The following is a 14,937-nucleotide window of genomic DNA, read 5'->3' as shown; positions in this document are numbered from 1 at the left end:
ATACAGAAACGCTAACTTCTTCTACACAGAGGCACAGCTTCGCAAAGAATTTAGCTTTTAAACTCAAAATATAAGGGAGCCCTAAGGCCAGAGCAATAGCACAGTAGGGAGAGCATGTGCCTTGCACACGGCTGGCCCAGGTTAGATCCCTGGAATCCCATATGGTCCCCCGAGCACCACCAGGAGTAATTCCTGAGAAAAGAGCCAGGGGTAACCACTGAACATCGCCAGGTGTGACCCAAAAAGCAGAAAAAAAAAAAAAAGAAGCCAGAGCAGCAGGGCAGCGGTCGCCTTATACACGACCAACCCGACTTCAATCCCCGGCACCCTACATGGTCCCCTGAGCCCGCCAGGTGAGAACCCTGAGTGCAGAGCCAGGAATAAGCCTGGAGCACCTCAGGTGTGGCCCAAATACCAAATAAATAAAGTCACGAAATAAGATTAAAAATAAATCACATGTGGTCTCAAAAGTGGACCCTGCAAAGGTCGTGGGCCGGCAGCACGGGAGAGACTGGCAGGTTAACTTCCCACGGGCTCCACACCACCGGTTTACTTTCATGCTGCATTTTTTCGGTGTTCGGTATTCCAGGGTTCTTGAGTTGAATATCAGACAAAATAGCTTCTGTTTCAGGACCTTGATGTCTTTTCAAAGTCTATCTTAAAACTCCAGGCTCAGGCTACAAAGAGACACACAGGAACGAAAGCAGCGGGGGAGGCACAGCGACACGCCCCACACGACACCCTGGGCTCCAGCTGGGGAGGGCCGGGAGAACCACCCGCCAAACCGTTGCTGCATTCTCGCTTTCTCCTTCTCCCCGTTTTCCCTGCATGGGATCACAAAGTCCCTGAAGTTAAAGACACAAGCTGAATTGCATTATGGTCCGCTCTCTACACTGGTCAGAAAGTGCCCATGGAGCCCAGGGCGACAGCACAACACACAGGGCACTGGCCTTGCACACGGCCAACCCGGGGTCGATCCCCAGCACCCCACATGGTTCCCCGAACCCTGCCAGGAGTGATCTTTGAGCACAGAGTCAGAAGTAAGCCTAGGGCCCTGCCAATTCTGGAGGAAGGAAGGAAGGAAGGAAGGAAGGAAGGAAGGAAGGAAGGAAGGAAGGGGAAGGAAGGAAGGAAGGAAGGAAGGAAGGAAGGAAGGAAGGAAGGAGAGAGAGAGAAGGGGAAGGAAGGAAGGAAGGAAGGAAGGAAGGAAGGAAGGAAGGAAGGAAAAGAGGAAGGAAGGAAGGAAGGAAGGAAGGAAGGAAGGAAGGAAGGAAGGAAAGAAGGAAGGAAGGAAAAGAGGAAGGAAAGAAGGAAGGAAGGAAGGAAGGAAGGAAGGAAAAGAGGAAGGAAGGAAAAGGAAGGAAGGAAGGAAGGAAGGAAGGAAGGAAGGAAGGAAGGAAGGAAGGAAAAGGAAGGAAGGAAGGAAGGAAGGAAGGAAGGAAGGAAGGAAAAGGAAGGAAGGAAGGAAGGAAGGAAGGAGAAGGAAGGAAGGAAGGAAGGAAGGAAGGAAGGAAGGAAGGAAGGAAGGGAGGGAGGGAGGGAGGGAGGGAGGAAGGAAGGAAGGAAGGAAAAGAGGAAGGAAGGAAGGAAGGAAGGAAGAAGGAAGGAAGGAAGGAGAGAGAAGGGGAAGGAAGGAAGGAAGGAAGGAAGGAAGGAAGGAAGGAAGGAAGGAAGGAAGGAGAGAGAAGGGGAAGGAAGGAAGGAAAGAAGGAAGGAAGGAAGGAAGGAAGGAAGGAAGGAAGGGGAAGGAAGGAAGGAAGGAAGGAAGGAAGGAAGGAAGGAAGGAAGGAGAGAGAGAGAAGGGGAAGGAAGGAAGGAAGGAAGGAAGGAAGGAAGGAAGGAAGGAAAAGAGGAAGGAAGGAAAATGCCCAAAATCATTCTGAGGAAATGCAACCAAAACCTCTGGAAGCCCATGTGTATTCCAGAATATTAGGGGCCCAAAGCAGAGCTCAGGATGGCACCAGGCTCCAGGTGCGACTACTCTGACTGAGGCTTGCCAAGTATTAGAGGTGTGAGAGGCTGGCGTCCCGCTTTGAGCCTTATAGCTCTCATTCCAGCAATACTAACCAAGGGCCCCTGATAGGTCACTGGGGAACCAACAGTCAGCAAACCAGATCAAATATCTCTCCCCTAGAACATCTACGTTCCACTCAAGAGAACCCTCCAGAAAGGAAAGAGATTCCGCCTGGCAGGGATCAAGGAAGGTGGCCCTGAAAGCCACAAGCAGGGTCAGAGGGACACAACAGCAGGTGAGGGACTTGCCTTGTGTGTAGCCACCCCGGGTCCCCTGAGCACCAGGAGGAATAACCCCTGAGCACTGAGCCTGGAGTAAGCCCGGAGAACCACTGCGATCCCCCTCCCCATCCTCTAGAAAAGAAAACCACACACTTGACCATCACCTAGAAAAGCATTTCTCAACTGAATATTCCAAGGGGTTGGTGAAAATTGCATAAATAAAAGGGCCACGGAATGAAGCTGGGGCAACGCGGGCAGTGGCGCCGCAGAAAGAAACAAGGTCAGAACAGGGGGGACACGGTCGGAAAAAAGTTATGACACATGGACCCACAGAACAACCCTGGGTGTGAAGGAACCACATCAGACATTCCTGCCAACAAATCTTCCTTCCGGGCCGGAGCGACAGCACAGCGGGGAGGGCATTTGCCTTGCATGTGGCTTACCCGGGTTCAATCCCCAGCATCCCATATGGTTCCCCAAGCACCGCCAGGGATATTTCTGAGTGCAGAGCCACGAGTAACCCCTGAGCATTGCTAGGTGTGACCCAAAAAAGGGGAAAAAAAGAAAAGAATAAATGAAAAAAAAAAAACTCTTCCTTCTTCAAGAATTCCAGCTCTTGGGTGCTGGAACATTGTATGACTGAAACCCACTCACTAACAACTTTGGAACTGTGCATCTCATGACGATTCAATAAAAAGAGGTGGGGGGAATGGTTAAAAAACAAAAATTCCAGGAAAGTGGTTCAGCAACAAAGCAGTTGTCTGGCATGTATGAAGCCCTCCCTGAGTTCCATCCCGGGCACACACACACACACACACACACACACACACACATGAACACACACACACACACACACAAATGCACAGATACACAAATATGCAAACACACATGCACACACACAATGCACACACATAAACACACGTACACATACACATGCACACTCAAGCCATTGCCTGGTGCACGTGCCCCTTCACCAGGCACCGGGCTAGACCTCGACCACCAACTCCCGTCAGTGCCACCCACCTTTCAGCGTGAGCTGCGACTTCTCGAAAGGCGGGGCCGCTCCAGCCCGGCTGGCGCTGGCAGACGCCATGTCATCACCAGGAACCTGCAAGACAGCACAGCAGGGGGCTGAGCGACTCTGCCACAGAAGATGCAGAACTAGACCCCACGTGAATAGCTGAGCAGAGAGAATCGGACAAAACAGCACAGACGTCCATGCTCAGGGGCTGGCCAGGGCCAGCAGAGCACAAGGACCCATGTGCAGCCCTCCGTGGGACCACCCGTGCCAAGCACAGCCCCATGACCGTTGGCCCGGACTCGCAGAGCTGCCTCACAGTAGCCAGCGGGTGTGGGCGCCACAGCTGAGCAGGGCGCAACCCGGGGGCACTGAGGCAGGCAACACAGCCTCCAACAAGCACACGTGGTTCTCCCCCATCCTCGAGAACCATCAGGAAGTCCGCGAGCACCACAAGTGAGTCAAGACTCTGGCCCGGGGACCGGGCGACAGTCCAGCAAGGAGGGCGTTTGCCTCACAATGGCCAGCCCAGGTGGATTGCAGGCAACCCCTATGGTCCCAAGCCTACCTAGGGTGATCCCTGTGTGCAAAGCCAGGAGCTAGCCCTGAGCAGGGCCGGGTGTGGCAAAAAAAAAATATAGAACAAAAACCAAGAAACAATTCAACAATGAAAAATAACTAATATCACTGGCGGGGCAGGGGGAGGTGGTGGTCAGTTCACACTGGTGAGCACCGGGGTCTCTCCTCGGTGAACTTGGGACATCAGATGCTGAGGACAGGACGGAGGTCTGCCACGGGCAAGGCAAGCCTCTGGCCCCGGGACTATCTCTCCAGTCCTAATCCCATTTTTTGTTGTGTTTTGGGACCACGCGTGGCAGTGCTCAGGGCTTACTCCTGGCTCTGTACTCCGGGATCGCTCCCAGCAGGGATCGGGGGCTACATGGGGTGCCGGGGACCAGCTATGTGCAAGAGAAGCGCGCTAACCACTGTCTTATCCCTCTGACCACCCGATTCCACTTTTTTAAGTAGGCCAAAAACCTGCAGAGGCATTTCTCCAGAGAGCTCGTGAAATGGGCCGTGAGCAGGCTCTCCCTGCGGCTGGCCGTCACGGGGCTGGCCAGAGCAGAAGCCCGCCCCGCCCTGAGAGCTGACCTCCGGCTCACACTGGATTCACTCACGCTGCCACTTGTCACTGGAACACTAAACTTTGGTCCCTTGTGCTACCAGCTCCCGTCTGACGCTGACACACTCTGGGGCCCGATATCGCCAACTCCTGTCTGGGAATGCCACCCTCGACTTCTTCCGATGAGTCTCTAAGAGCTGGGAAGCGGGGCCCGGGGGAGCACAAGAGCACAAGAGCCGGGGGAGCACACGCCTGGTAGGAGCGGGCCCAGGTTTGAGCCCCCCACACTGCGGTGGCCCCCCAGCCTCACTGGACGTGGCCCAAAACAACCAAGGGGAAAGAACGGAAGTGGCCATGCTCCGGGTGGCAAGCGGTAAGGGCCCCAAGCTTCTGCCGTCCACCTTAATACTCCCATGACTGGCACCAGTGCCACCAGCAGCCTTCCTCGAGGTGCCAGGCCCCTCTTCCGCTCGCTGCCAAGGAAGTGCCCGCCAGAGCCCAGATAGAGCAGCTTCCGCTTGCTTGTGATTTTTTTTTTCCTTTTTGGGTCACACCCGGCAATGCACAGGAGTTACTCCTGGCTCATGCACTTGGGAATTACTCCTGGCGGTGCGCAGGGGACCACATGGGATGCTGGAAATCGAACCTAGGTCGGCTGCGTGCAAGGCAAATGCCCTACCCACTGTGCTATTGCTCCAGCCCCTTGCTCATGTTTTTTAAGTGAAAAACTGAAAGTTCACGACAAAAGTCACTCACCCGGCTCTCGATTCTGGGGGATCGATGCTCAATTCTGGCATAGCCACTCATACAGTAGAGGGGGAGTGGGCGGGCATCCCTGCAACCTCGGCACGCAACGGTCAGAAGTGCCTGGGCGGAGCCACGGGCAGCTGCCAGCCAGATCCCTGGGGATCGCCCCCTGTGCCGAGTGCAGTCCAGGCTGTTCTCTGAGACCCCCCCTCTGCAACTGGCTGCGGTTTCCAGCACAGGGGTGTGGGAGACCCCCAATCAAGAGCTGCAGCCCCCAGCAAACACTGCGGTGAAAGGCAGGCAAGCACTGCGGCCAGGAGTACAAGCCCCAGTGGGTCCCAGAACGAGGGCTGTGCTGCCAGGTGGCGGCAAGGACGGAGGGAGGCCTGATGGTGCTGACACCGTGACCTGGGACCACTCTGCTAAGCACTTTCTCCAGGGGCAGGGCCGAGAGGCGAACCAGGCCAAGTGCCCAGTAGGGCAGGACCCTGGCCTCCTTCCCTTTGTGTCTGCACCCTCGGTGCAAGCAGGATCCTGGGGAACTAGACCCTGCGGAAGACGCGGGACAGTGGTCAAAGGTCAGAGGCTGCAGGACCCGGGACCCCATTTGTCCGCTGCCTTTCCCCCTAAGGACAACTGAGAGTGCAGTGAACGCGGGCCTGGGGCCCGGCTTAAAGGGCTATGCACAGGCTGAGCAGGAGAGAGGCCCAGGTACAATTCCTGGCACATCAGGGACCCCCGGGGGCCACCAGCAGCGACCCCCAAGCACTGAGCCAAGACTAACCCCTCAGCACAGCCGGGTGTGGCCCCCAGACAAAAACGCAAAGGGCACCAAGATCAACTGGCCCTGGGGCTCCGGGGAAGGAAGTCCTTGAAGGTTAAGTGAAGCTGCAGCTAAGAAGTGTCGGCTTGGATCCTTCTACTGCTACTCAAGTCAAATGATTCCATGTGTGAAGATTTTAATAAAAACAAAACAGAATGTGCCTAACTTCCAAGTCCAGCCCAAAGAAGAATGTTAAAGTGACTCATTTTTTCTGGACTAATCCATTAAGAGGCGAAAAACCAGGGGAAAGCCCTGAAAGTGCTCCTGGAACAAAGGCAATCCCGCCGGATGGGGCGAGAGCGAGCACCGCGGGCCGGGCTCAGCTGCGCGCACACAGGAGGCCGGGGTGTCATTCCTGCCACCCCTCGGCAACCACCAGGAACAACCTGGGGTGGGAAGACAGGCGCGGCCCAAACTAAACAGAAACAGGAAAAAGGAGCCGTCTGCAGACCAGAGCTAGCACAGTGGGGAGGGCGTCTGCCCGCATTCGTATGGTCCCCTGAGCACCAACCAGAGTAATTCCTGAGCGGAGGGCCAGGAGTAACCCCTGAGCATCACCAGGTGTGGCCCAAAAAGCCAAAAGAAAAAGGAAAAAAAGAATTTCCGGTTCCTCTACAGATGGGTATGATTCGCCATGGGCAAGGCGCGCCACCCCCACGGGGTCAACTGTCGGTAACCCCGCCACCTCCCTCCTGCCCACCACTTGGACCCCTGCTCCCGAGGGCTCCTGGCTTTGATCCGTGGTACCACCTGGCCCCTGAGCACCACCAGGAGGGTGTCTCCCACCCCCACCCCCACGCAGAGCTACGAGCAGCCTCTGAGTACAACTGGGCAATTAGGGTGTGTCCCCAAAGGAAGAACAATAGCAAAAGTCTTAAGGGTTTTTTTTTTTAATAATTTTTTCTCTTATTGGGGAATGTGGCAGACCCAGTGGTGCTTTGGGGACCATGCGGGGCCGGGAATCAAACCAGGAACTCCCACATGCAAAGCTGTGCAGATTCGAGGTCTCTGAGCATCTCCCCAGCCCTGGAGGATGAGCTTCAAAAAGCCCCTGGGCACTAGGGGGATAGTACAGCAGATCGGACACTTGCCTGCTCTTGCCTCACACTCAGCAGACCCGGGTTCGATCCCCAGCATCCCATATGGTCCCGAGCACCACCAGCACTAATTCCTGAGCACAGAGCCAAGAGTAACCCCTGGATATCTCCGGGTGTGGCCCAAAAGACAGAAACAAAAACAATTTAATAAAAAGTAATGGAAAAGTACCATGATGCTTCCCCTGGATCACTGTTTTACTGGCTTCTGCCCTTCAACCACGTGTCAAATCTCTATATTCGGTCACAGTTTCTATAATATAGACGTCAGCTCGAATCACGCAGCACGGCAAGGCCACCCAGCGACTTCCTGTCTACACTGGAGTAAAAGTCACAGTTCTAGAACGACCTTGGAGATCCAGGGTGATAGATGTCCCCCCCCCCCATTTCTCCAGCCTCATCTCCCACTTGTCTCCCTGTCAACCCCTCAAAGTTGCGCGGGCATGCCAGGCCTGGCCCCCTACCGGGCTTCTAACCCTTCCATCTAGAATGTTCTTCCTTAGCGGCCTCCATGCACAGCTTACTCTTTTGCCGCCTCCAGGCATTCAACCACATGTCGCTTGCCGAAGGGGCCTTCCCTGAGCAGCCTAGGGACCCCAGCTAACCCGCACACACTCAAGGCTCATCCTGCTGCCTGACCGCTCGGCCCGCACTCTGGCCTGCTCCCTGTCAGCTGACCGAAGGCATTCAACTCTGCCTCCCTCCCCTGCAAAGTGAGGATGAGCTGCGAGCCCCTCTGCTACCCCTGCAGGCCAGCCGGCCGCTTGGGCGGGCCAGGCCCTTTGCGGGCTTTCCATAAATACTAATCCAGTAAAACGAACCAGGGCATCCATTTCCTGGAACGTGAAAGTATGATGTTTTGACTCCATTCGTCTAAAGTTGTTTTAATGAGGCAATAAAAAGACTGTCTCTAGGCATCAGATTAGTGCATGATTAGAAGTCTGACAGTAAGTGTTTTTTAGAAAGCTCACCGGCTTCCCGAGGCTTGGCACATCGGCTAGGACCTGGCAGCCTGTGAGAGAGCTCAGGGTGCGGGGCGAGTGAGAGAGAGAGAGAGAGAGAGAGAGAGAGAGAGAGAGAGAGAGAGAGAGAGAGAGAGAATCACTGGCGGGGCGTTGCCTTGCACGCCTCTGACCTCTGACCCGGCGCCATCCCCGGCACCCCGTATGGGCAAATCCCAGGCTAGAAAGCTTCAAAGCCACAAAGAAGGCAACTCCTGGGAGCAGGGCATGCAAGGCTGCCCTGGAACACACAGCTGCTGTCTGGGGCATGGGCACCACCAGCGGAAGGACAGTGGAAAGGCAGTCGCGGCCCGAGGGGCCTGGGGGGGGGGGGGGGCAGAGGGACAGCAAAGCGGGGGCAGGCAAGGGGACTTCAGCTCTCTGCAACCACTTAAGAGTGCCAAAGACAAGATGGCGAGATGGGAAACCACTGTTCCTCTTCATTAAACCCAGATGGCCGCTTTTACGAGCGCCTGTTATCTTAGTCCCTGACCCATTTGATACGTTTGATCTTTTGTGCAATTTAACAATCATTTTATGGGGAGGAAAAGATTGGATCTTGAGTAATGAAGGAAAAATTAAAGACGATACACTCAGCCTCGAGGGGCCTGAGAGATAGTACAGCTGGTAAGGCTCTTGCCCTGCACACGGCTGACCCCAGTTCGATCCCCGGCATGCCTTATGGTTCCCCCCAGCACTGCCAGGAGTAATTCCTGAGTGCAGCGCCAGGAGTAACCCCTGAGCACCTCTGGTTGTGGCCAAAAAAACAGAAAATCAAATAAACAACGACGACAACAACAACAACAACAAACTCAGCCTTGGGTCTTTCAGTAACTGGGGCTAAAGCAATGAAAGTAAGAGTTCCATGATTTACAAGCATGACTTGTAAACAACAATTTTTTTTTTTTAATCTATAGTGATGCTTTAACTCGCTCCTCATTGAGCTGGTTTAGCCTTTGGTCTAAACTCCAGAGACAGAATTTGCAAGAAAGCCCCCAAGTGGCCTGTTCCTTGGGGGAAAGATAAAACCTCTTGATCTGCATTTCACGGCCCGGAGCAAAAATCAATCAGATAAACTCTAAGGAAGGCTCAGAAGACCTAAAGTCACCCAGGGAAGCTGGAGGAATAGCAGGAAAAACCGCCACATTCTCTCTCGTTCTCCAATGCCTCTTCACAAGAACAAGTCATTTGTCGTGAACAGTGACCCAAGTTCAAAGTATTCAGTTTTGTCTGTCCGTCCCACATTCTGTCAGCAAGACACCACTGACCGATCTTGGCTGGGGAAACCATTCCCAGGCACATCTGCTGAGCTGACCGTTACCCCAGACCCAGGTGCCACCCCACCCAGGGACGGGATAGGGAACCAAAACCCAAAATTCCTTCCAAATAAATGCCACCGAGTTGAATTCGCATACTCAAGTCTTCAGTGATTGGGTTTTGTCACTTCAAGAGTCCCCCAGAGGTGCCAGGGGCCACCAGGGGGACCCCCAACTCAGGAGGTCCTTTGCGTGCCAGGCAGTGGTGCCAGCTCTTTGGAGCTATCTCCCTGCCTTCAGAAGCACTTCTATCATTCATTCATTCATTCATTTATTAATTTTTGCTTTGGGGAGACACCAGGCAGTACTCGGGGGTTATTCCTGGCTACTCCTGGCAGTGCTCGAGGGACCACATGTGGTGCCTGGGATTTGATCCAGGTTTGGCTGCGTGCAAGGCAAGTGCCTTCGCCCTGTATTATCTCTCTAGACTACAAGCCCTTTTTTAAGAGAAATGCAATTCAGGACAGCCTGTGAGTACATTATACCTAGAAAGTTGACTCCATATAAAGTTGACTCTACTGTATTTTTATACATACATGTGTTGTGTCATGACAGAAAAATCCATGTCAAAAATGGTTGCAGCCAAAATAACTTGAGAGAAACAGCTCTACCAAAAATTCGGTGGGGGCAGAGACACAAACACCCAAAGGAGTGAAATCTGAAAAACAGGAACAAGCACTGGGGAATGTACACACTTAAACCTGGAGGGTTTTGTTTTTGCTTTTGCTTTGGGGGGGGGGGGGGAGGGTCACACCCAGCGGCACTCAGGGCTTACTCCTGGCTCTGCACTCAGGAATCACTCCTGGCGGGACTCAGGGGACCTCTTAGCGTGGACTGGGGTCAAACCTGGGTGGGGTGTGTAGAAGGTAACTGCTCACCCCACCGCACAATTTCTCTCAAGGCCCCTAGTTTTGGGGATTTTCTTAATTTGGGGTGAAATTAATTAGGCATATACCAGCAATGCTCAGGGCTTACTCCTGGTTCTATATTCAGAAATTACTCCTGGAGGTGCTTGGAGAACAATAAGGGATGCCAGGGATCGAACTCCAGTCGGCCGCGTGCAAGACAAACACCCTCCCCACTATCCTATCACTCCGGCCCCTAAGCTAGTTCTTAAGACTTTGAACTAAGAAACTGGACCGATGGGACTGGCACAACAGCACAGCGGGGAGGACACTTGCCTTGCAGATGGCCAATCAGGGTTCTATCCCTGGCATCCCACACAGTCCCTGGCAGCATCAGGAGTGACCCCTAAGTGCAGAGCCGGGAATCAGCCCTCGGTACTGCTGGGTTGTGGGCCCTCTTCCACTTCCCCAATAATAAAAAAAAATTACTGAACCCCGATCCCGTAAGAAAGGTCCAGTAAAGCATATAAGCAAGAGTCCAGGCCACTCACCAGCACCTCGATTCCAGGCGTCTGACTCGGTTAGCCATTAGCCAGTTGCAGACACAGGCAGGGCTCCAATTTACGCCGCTACCCCCCCCTCCCAGCACCCACTCCTGGAAGACAAGGCTCTGCTGAGAACATCCCACCTTCCCGCCACGCTCTCATGCTTGTCCAGTTCTCTCCAACATCAAGGCTTCCTTCCTGGCCTCCTGCCTCTGCCCAGCATCGAGTTACTTCCCATTCTCCAAAGGCCCATACTGAAAAACAATCAAATGGAACCAAGCTCTGCCAAGGGCCGTTCAAACAAAGACCGAGCACACAGACAGAGGGCGGGCAGGCGGGCGTAGGAGCTGTCCCGCTGGAAGCACAGTGGGCTCAGAGGCTACGAATAAGAGTCTGGGAGGCGGGTCTTGGGGCAAAACAGGAAGCCAACGGCCGGGGTCACACAGGAAGAGGACCTGCCCGAGGTCAGGGCTGCCAAGTGTTGGTACTTGGTACTTTCCTAGAAGGAGGTATCAACGCTGGACGTGAGTCAGCTTCCGCACACCAGGGAGAGGGGCTAGGGCAGGGCACCACATCCGACTGAAAGGCCTCCAGTTGGTTTGTTTCCTAGAGAAACAAGACCCTCGCTCTCGTTCCAACCTCCCAGGAATCCCAGCGTCTGTGGGAGCCCAGAGTCAGTCGAGAACAGCTCCCGGCAAGCTGGGTTGGGATTCAGCAGCGCAGGGTCACGACAGGCTGGGCGACCTGCTTTTGGTGATCCCCAGCACCACATGGTCCCCTGGGTACTGCTGGGAGCGACCCCCATCACTGCCATGAATGGTCCCTGAGCACCACCAGGTACGGGCCCCAAATCAAAAGGTGGCAGTGAAGTTGGGTGGGGGAGGAAGGCAGCTCAAAGGTGTGACTGAGGCATATACCTTGTATACGGGAAGCCCTGGGTTCAATTCCCAGCCCCACACTCCCGGCCTGGCTCGGGGGCTACTCCTGGCTCTGTGCTGGCGTCACTCCCAGCAGAACTGGGGGATTAGAGGGTGCCAGAGATCCAAACGGGGCCTCCTATGGGAAAAGCCTGTGCTCTGCCCATTGACCCATCTCCCGGGCCCTACCCAGTCTCTGATGGATGTCGGCAGGTCAGGAGACCAGGATTCAAATCACGGCTCGCCGATCTAGCTCATCACCCCAGCCAGGTCGCTCTGCACACGATCTGAAGCCAGAGGGGCACCCACTACAAGGTAGAGGAAACAGCGACTCTGAACCTTAGAAAACCATTGCCCTGGATCCCTGGCTGGCTCTTTCCCATCCTCTTGGAGGCCTCTGAGTTGCTTAACCAGCCCAGAAAGTTCCAGAAACTGACACTCGGCTGAGTCCAGCACCAAAGACGCACACTTGGAAGAACCGCGTCCTTTGAGCCAAGAGAAACCCATTAGCTTGTGGTTTTCAAAAGGGCCTTTAGATAAGAAGCAAACCAAGGTCCCAGGACACACGATGGGTTTTGCTGTCCTGAAAACGCCTGCAGGAAGAGCAACATAAACGGAGCGCTTGTTTTGCAACGTCACTCCAGACCAGAAGCGCTCGTGAGTCTTCAGACGCCTGGCGCCACGGTGTCCTCGCCTAGCATCTGGGCTCGTGCCCACACCACCCGCCTTGGGTCCCAACAGGCACAGTGGGAAAGAATCTGGCATCCCTGTGCTGCCGGCCCGGCCTTGGCGGATGAAATCCTCCAGTTCCATGCCCGAGACCAATGCTCACTCTTGGCTCCTTCCACAGCTCCGCTCACCCTTCACCCCGATGGCTGGCCTGCTCCATGCTGGACCCCGGGACCTCCTCACTGAGCTACTGCTCGAACCTCGTCCCCATGCCTGGGTCCACCTTACTGTCTCCATTCGGCAAACGGACTATGTCCCCTCCACTGTTCAAAACCCTCCAGAGGACCCGACTCCTCTAGAGCAAAGACCCCCATTCTTATCGTGACGGCCCAAATCTCTCTCCCTACCCCCCAACAGTGCTGTGACCTTGACCACCTCCACTGCCTGGCCCTGTTCCGGCCTCTCAGGACACACTGGTCCCTCGGCTGGCCCGAAACCACGCTGGGAATGCTCCCTGTTTGTTCTGAATTTTTTTTCTTTTTAATTTGGAGACCAGAACTGGTGGTGCTCAGGGCTTACTTAGCTCTGCACTCTGTTACTCCTGGAGAGCTCCAGGGATTGTAGGTGGTGCCAGGGACAGAACCCAGGTGGGTCATGTACAAGGCAAACACCCAACCCTCTATGCTACTGTTCCAGCCCCAACGCCTCCTCCTCGGTGCCACTGGCCTGGCCTTTCCTCTGCCTGGACACCCACATGCCCACTCACCCACAGGGCAGGCACTGACCCGGGACCTGCTCTCCCTGCAGCCCAGTCCCTGCCCTCCCCAACCTCCCCCACTGCAACACAGCAGGGGTCTAGCTGGGGGGGGGGGGTTCTGCCCACTGAGCTCCTTGGCTGAGCTGCAGAGTAGGACTTTCTGGTGCCCTACAGTACCAGTGTTTACAACAGCATCATCCAGCACAATGTTCTCTTTCTAAAAAATCCACTTATTAGGGAAGACATAGCGATGGCACCATGGGTAAGGTGCTGGCCTTGCACACAGTCAACCCGGGTTCCATCCCTGGCATCCCATATGGTCCCCTTGAGCCCACCAGAAGTGATCCCTGAGTAGAGAGTCAGGGGGAAGCCCTGAGTACCACCAGGAATGGCTTGTCAAAAAAAAATTAAAAACGCTTTTGATTGTTGGGGGGCGGGAGGGGGTTACCAGGGACTGAAGCCAGTCCCTCACACATGTAAAGTCTGCTCGGCCACTATCCTATAGCCTTGGCCTTCAAAAAAAAAAAATCACTTCAAAACAGTGCTCAGGGCTTACTCCTGGCTCGGATTCAGGCATCACCCCTGGTGGGGCTAATGAAACCATACGTGGTGTGAGAAGTCAAATTCAAGTTGGGTGCATGCAAATAAGTGTGTGTGTGTGTGTGTGTGTGTGTGTGTGTGGCTGTAAGTATACAGACATAAAACTGGGTGCCCCAAGAGATGGTACAGAGAGTAAGGTGCCTACCTTGCACATGGCCTACGTGGGTCTAATTCCTGGTAGGGTCCCCTAAGTCCTACAAGGAGTGGGTCCCTGAGCACTCAGTCAGAAATAAGCCCTGAGCACTGCCAGGTGAGGCCCCAGTTCCTCCTAAAAAACAGAGAGATTTAACCTTTTTACCTAGTCTTCAAAAGTCCAGTGTTTCATACCCATACATATCTCCAGAGCACAACAGAGCCCCATGGCTAGTGACCACCATGCTGGCCAGCACAACACGAGAGCACTGCCCAGCACAATCCAGGCACTTTTGAATATTCAAGGCGCAAAGCGAAAAACCTTTTTCCCAGGGGCAGCAGAGAAAATGGAGGGTTTTCTGAACTTCACTTGCATTCAACACTCACAATCGTCACACTTTTGATACTTGAAACAAGGTTTTAAATTTTGAGGTCCCGTTCTGCTGTACTCAGACTCCTGGCTCTGTGCTTGGGGAGCACTCCTGGGACGCATTGGGGCACCACGTGGGGTGCCAGAGATCAAACCTGTGTCTGCTGCATACAAGGCAAACATCTCACCTACTGAGCTATCTCTGGCCCTGGAAAAAAATAATGTTTTTTTAAAGGTAAAACTTAAGGGTCAGAGAGAGATGTCAGTGGGCTGAGGGTAGAACACCACCGGCACCACATGGTACTCTGAGAGCACTGGGAGCAACTCATGACAAACAGTGACCTCCCCCCACCACCCATACAGAGGTGTGTATGACAAAGAAAATTTTTAAAGAAGCTTTCGGAACCAGATGTGTCATAGCATTAGAGCACATACCCTGTCTGTATGTATGTATAGTATAGAACCCAGGTTTGATCACAGATAACAAGCAAAAAAAAAAAAAAACTTGTGGTTGAGGATGCAGCTTCGAGATAGACAGCAGGCCTTGTGAAAGTGAGGTCCTGAGTTTGATTCACAGTATCACCAGAAATATAAATAAATCAAACATATTCTAAGGGGCTGGAGAGACAACACAGGTGTTAAGGCAGAGTTGCCTTGCACATAGCAAGGGTTCCAACTCCAGCACCACATACGGTTCCCTGAACAGCGCCAGGTATGATGGGGGGGTGGGGGGGGGAACCACACA

General features: G+C 54.1%; 1 protein-coding gene across 1 annotated transcript in view; it reads right to left on the bottom strand.

Moving 5' to 3' along the window:
• WWP2 (WW domain containing E3 ubiquitin protein ligase 2) overlaps nucleotides 1-14,937 on the bottom strand; it is a 113,930-nt gene that overhangs the window by 96,737 nt on the left and 2,256 nt on the right. Inside the window, exon 2 of the mRNA XM_056137260.1 lies at nucleotides 3,259-3,343. Within this exon, the coding sequence (XP_055993235.1) occupies nucleotides 3,259-3,328 (70 nt within the window). The 5' untranslated portion in view covers nucleotides 3,329-3,343. The remainder of the gene's footprint in view (nucleotides 1-3,258; nucleotides 3,344-14,937) is intronic.

This window comes from Sorex fumeus, unplaced genomic scaffold (genome assembly GCF_029834395.1).
Source record: "Sorex fumeus unplaced genomic scaffold, SorFum_2.1 ptg000122l, whole genome shotgun sequence".
Taxonomy (NCBI): Eukaryota; Metazoa; Chordata; class Mammalia; order Eulipotyphla; family Soricidae; genus Sorex; species Sorex fumeus.
Note: the sequence above shows the minus strand (reverse complement) of the source record. Positions and strands in the feature narration are given on the sequence as shown.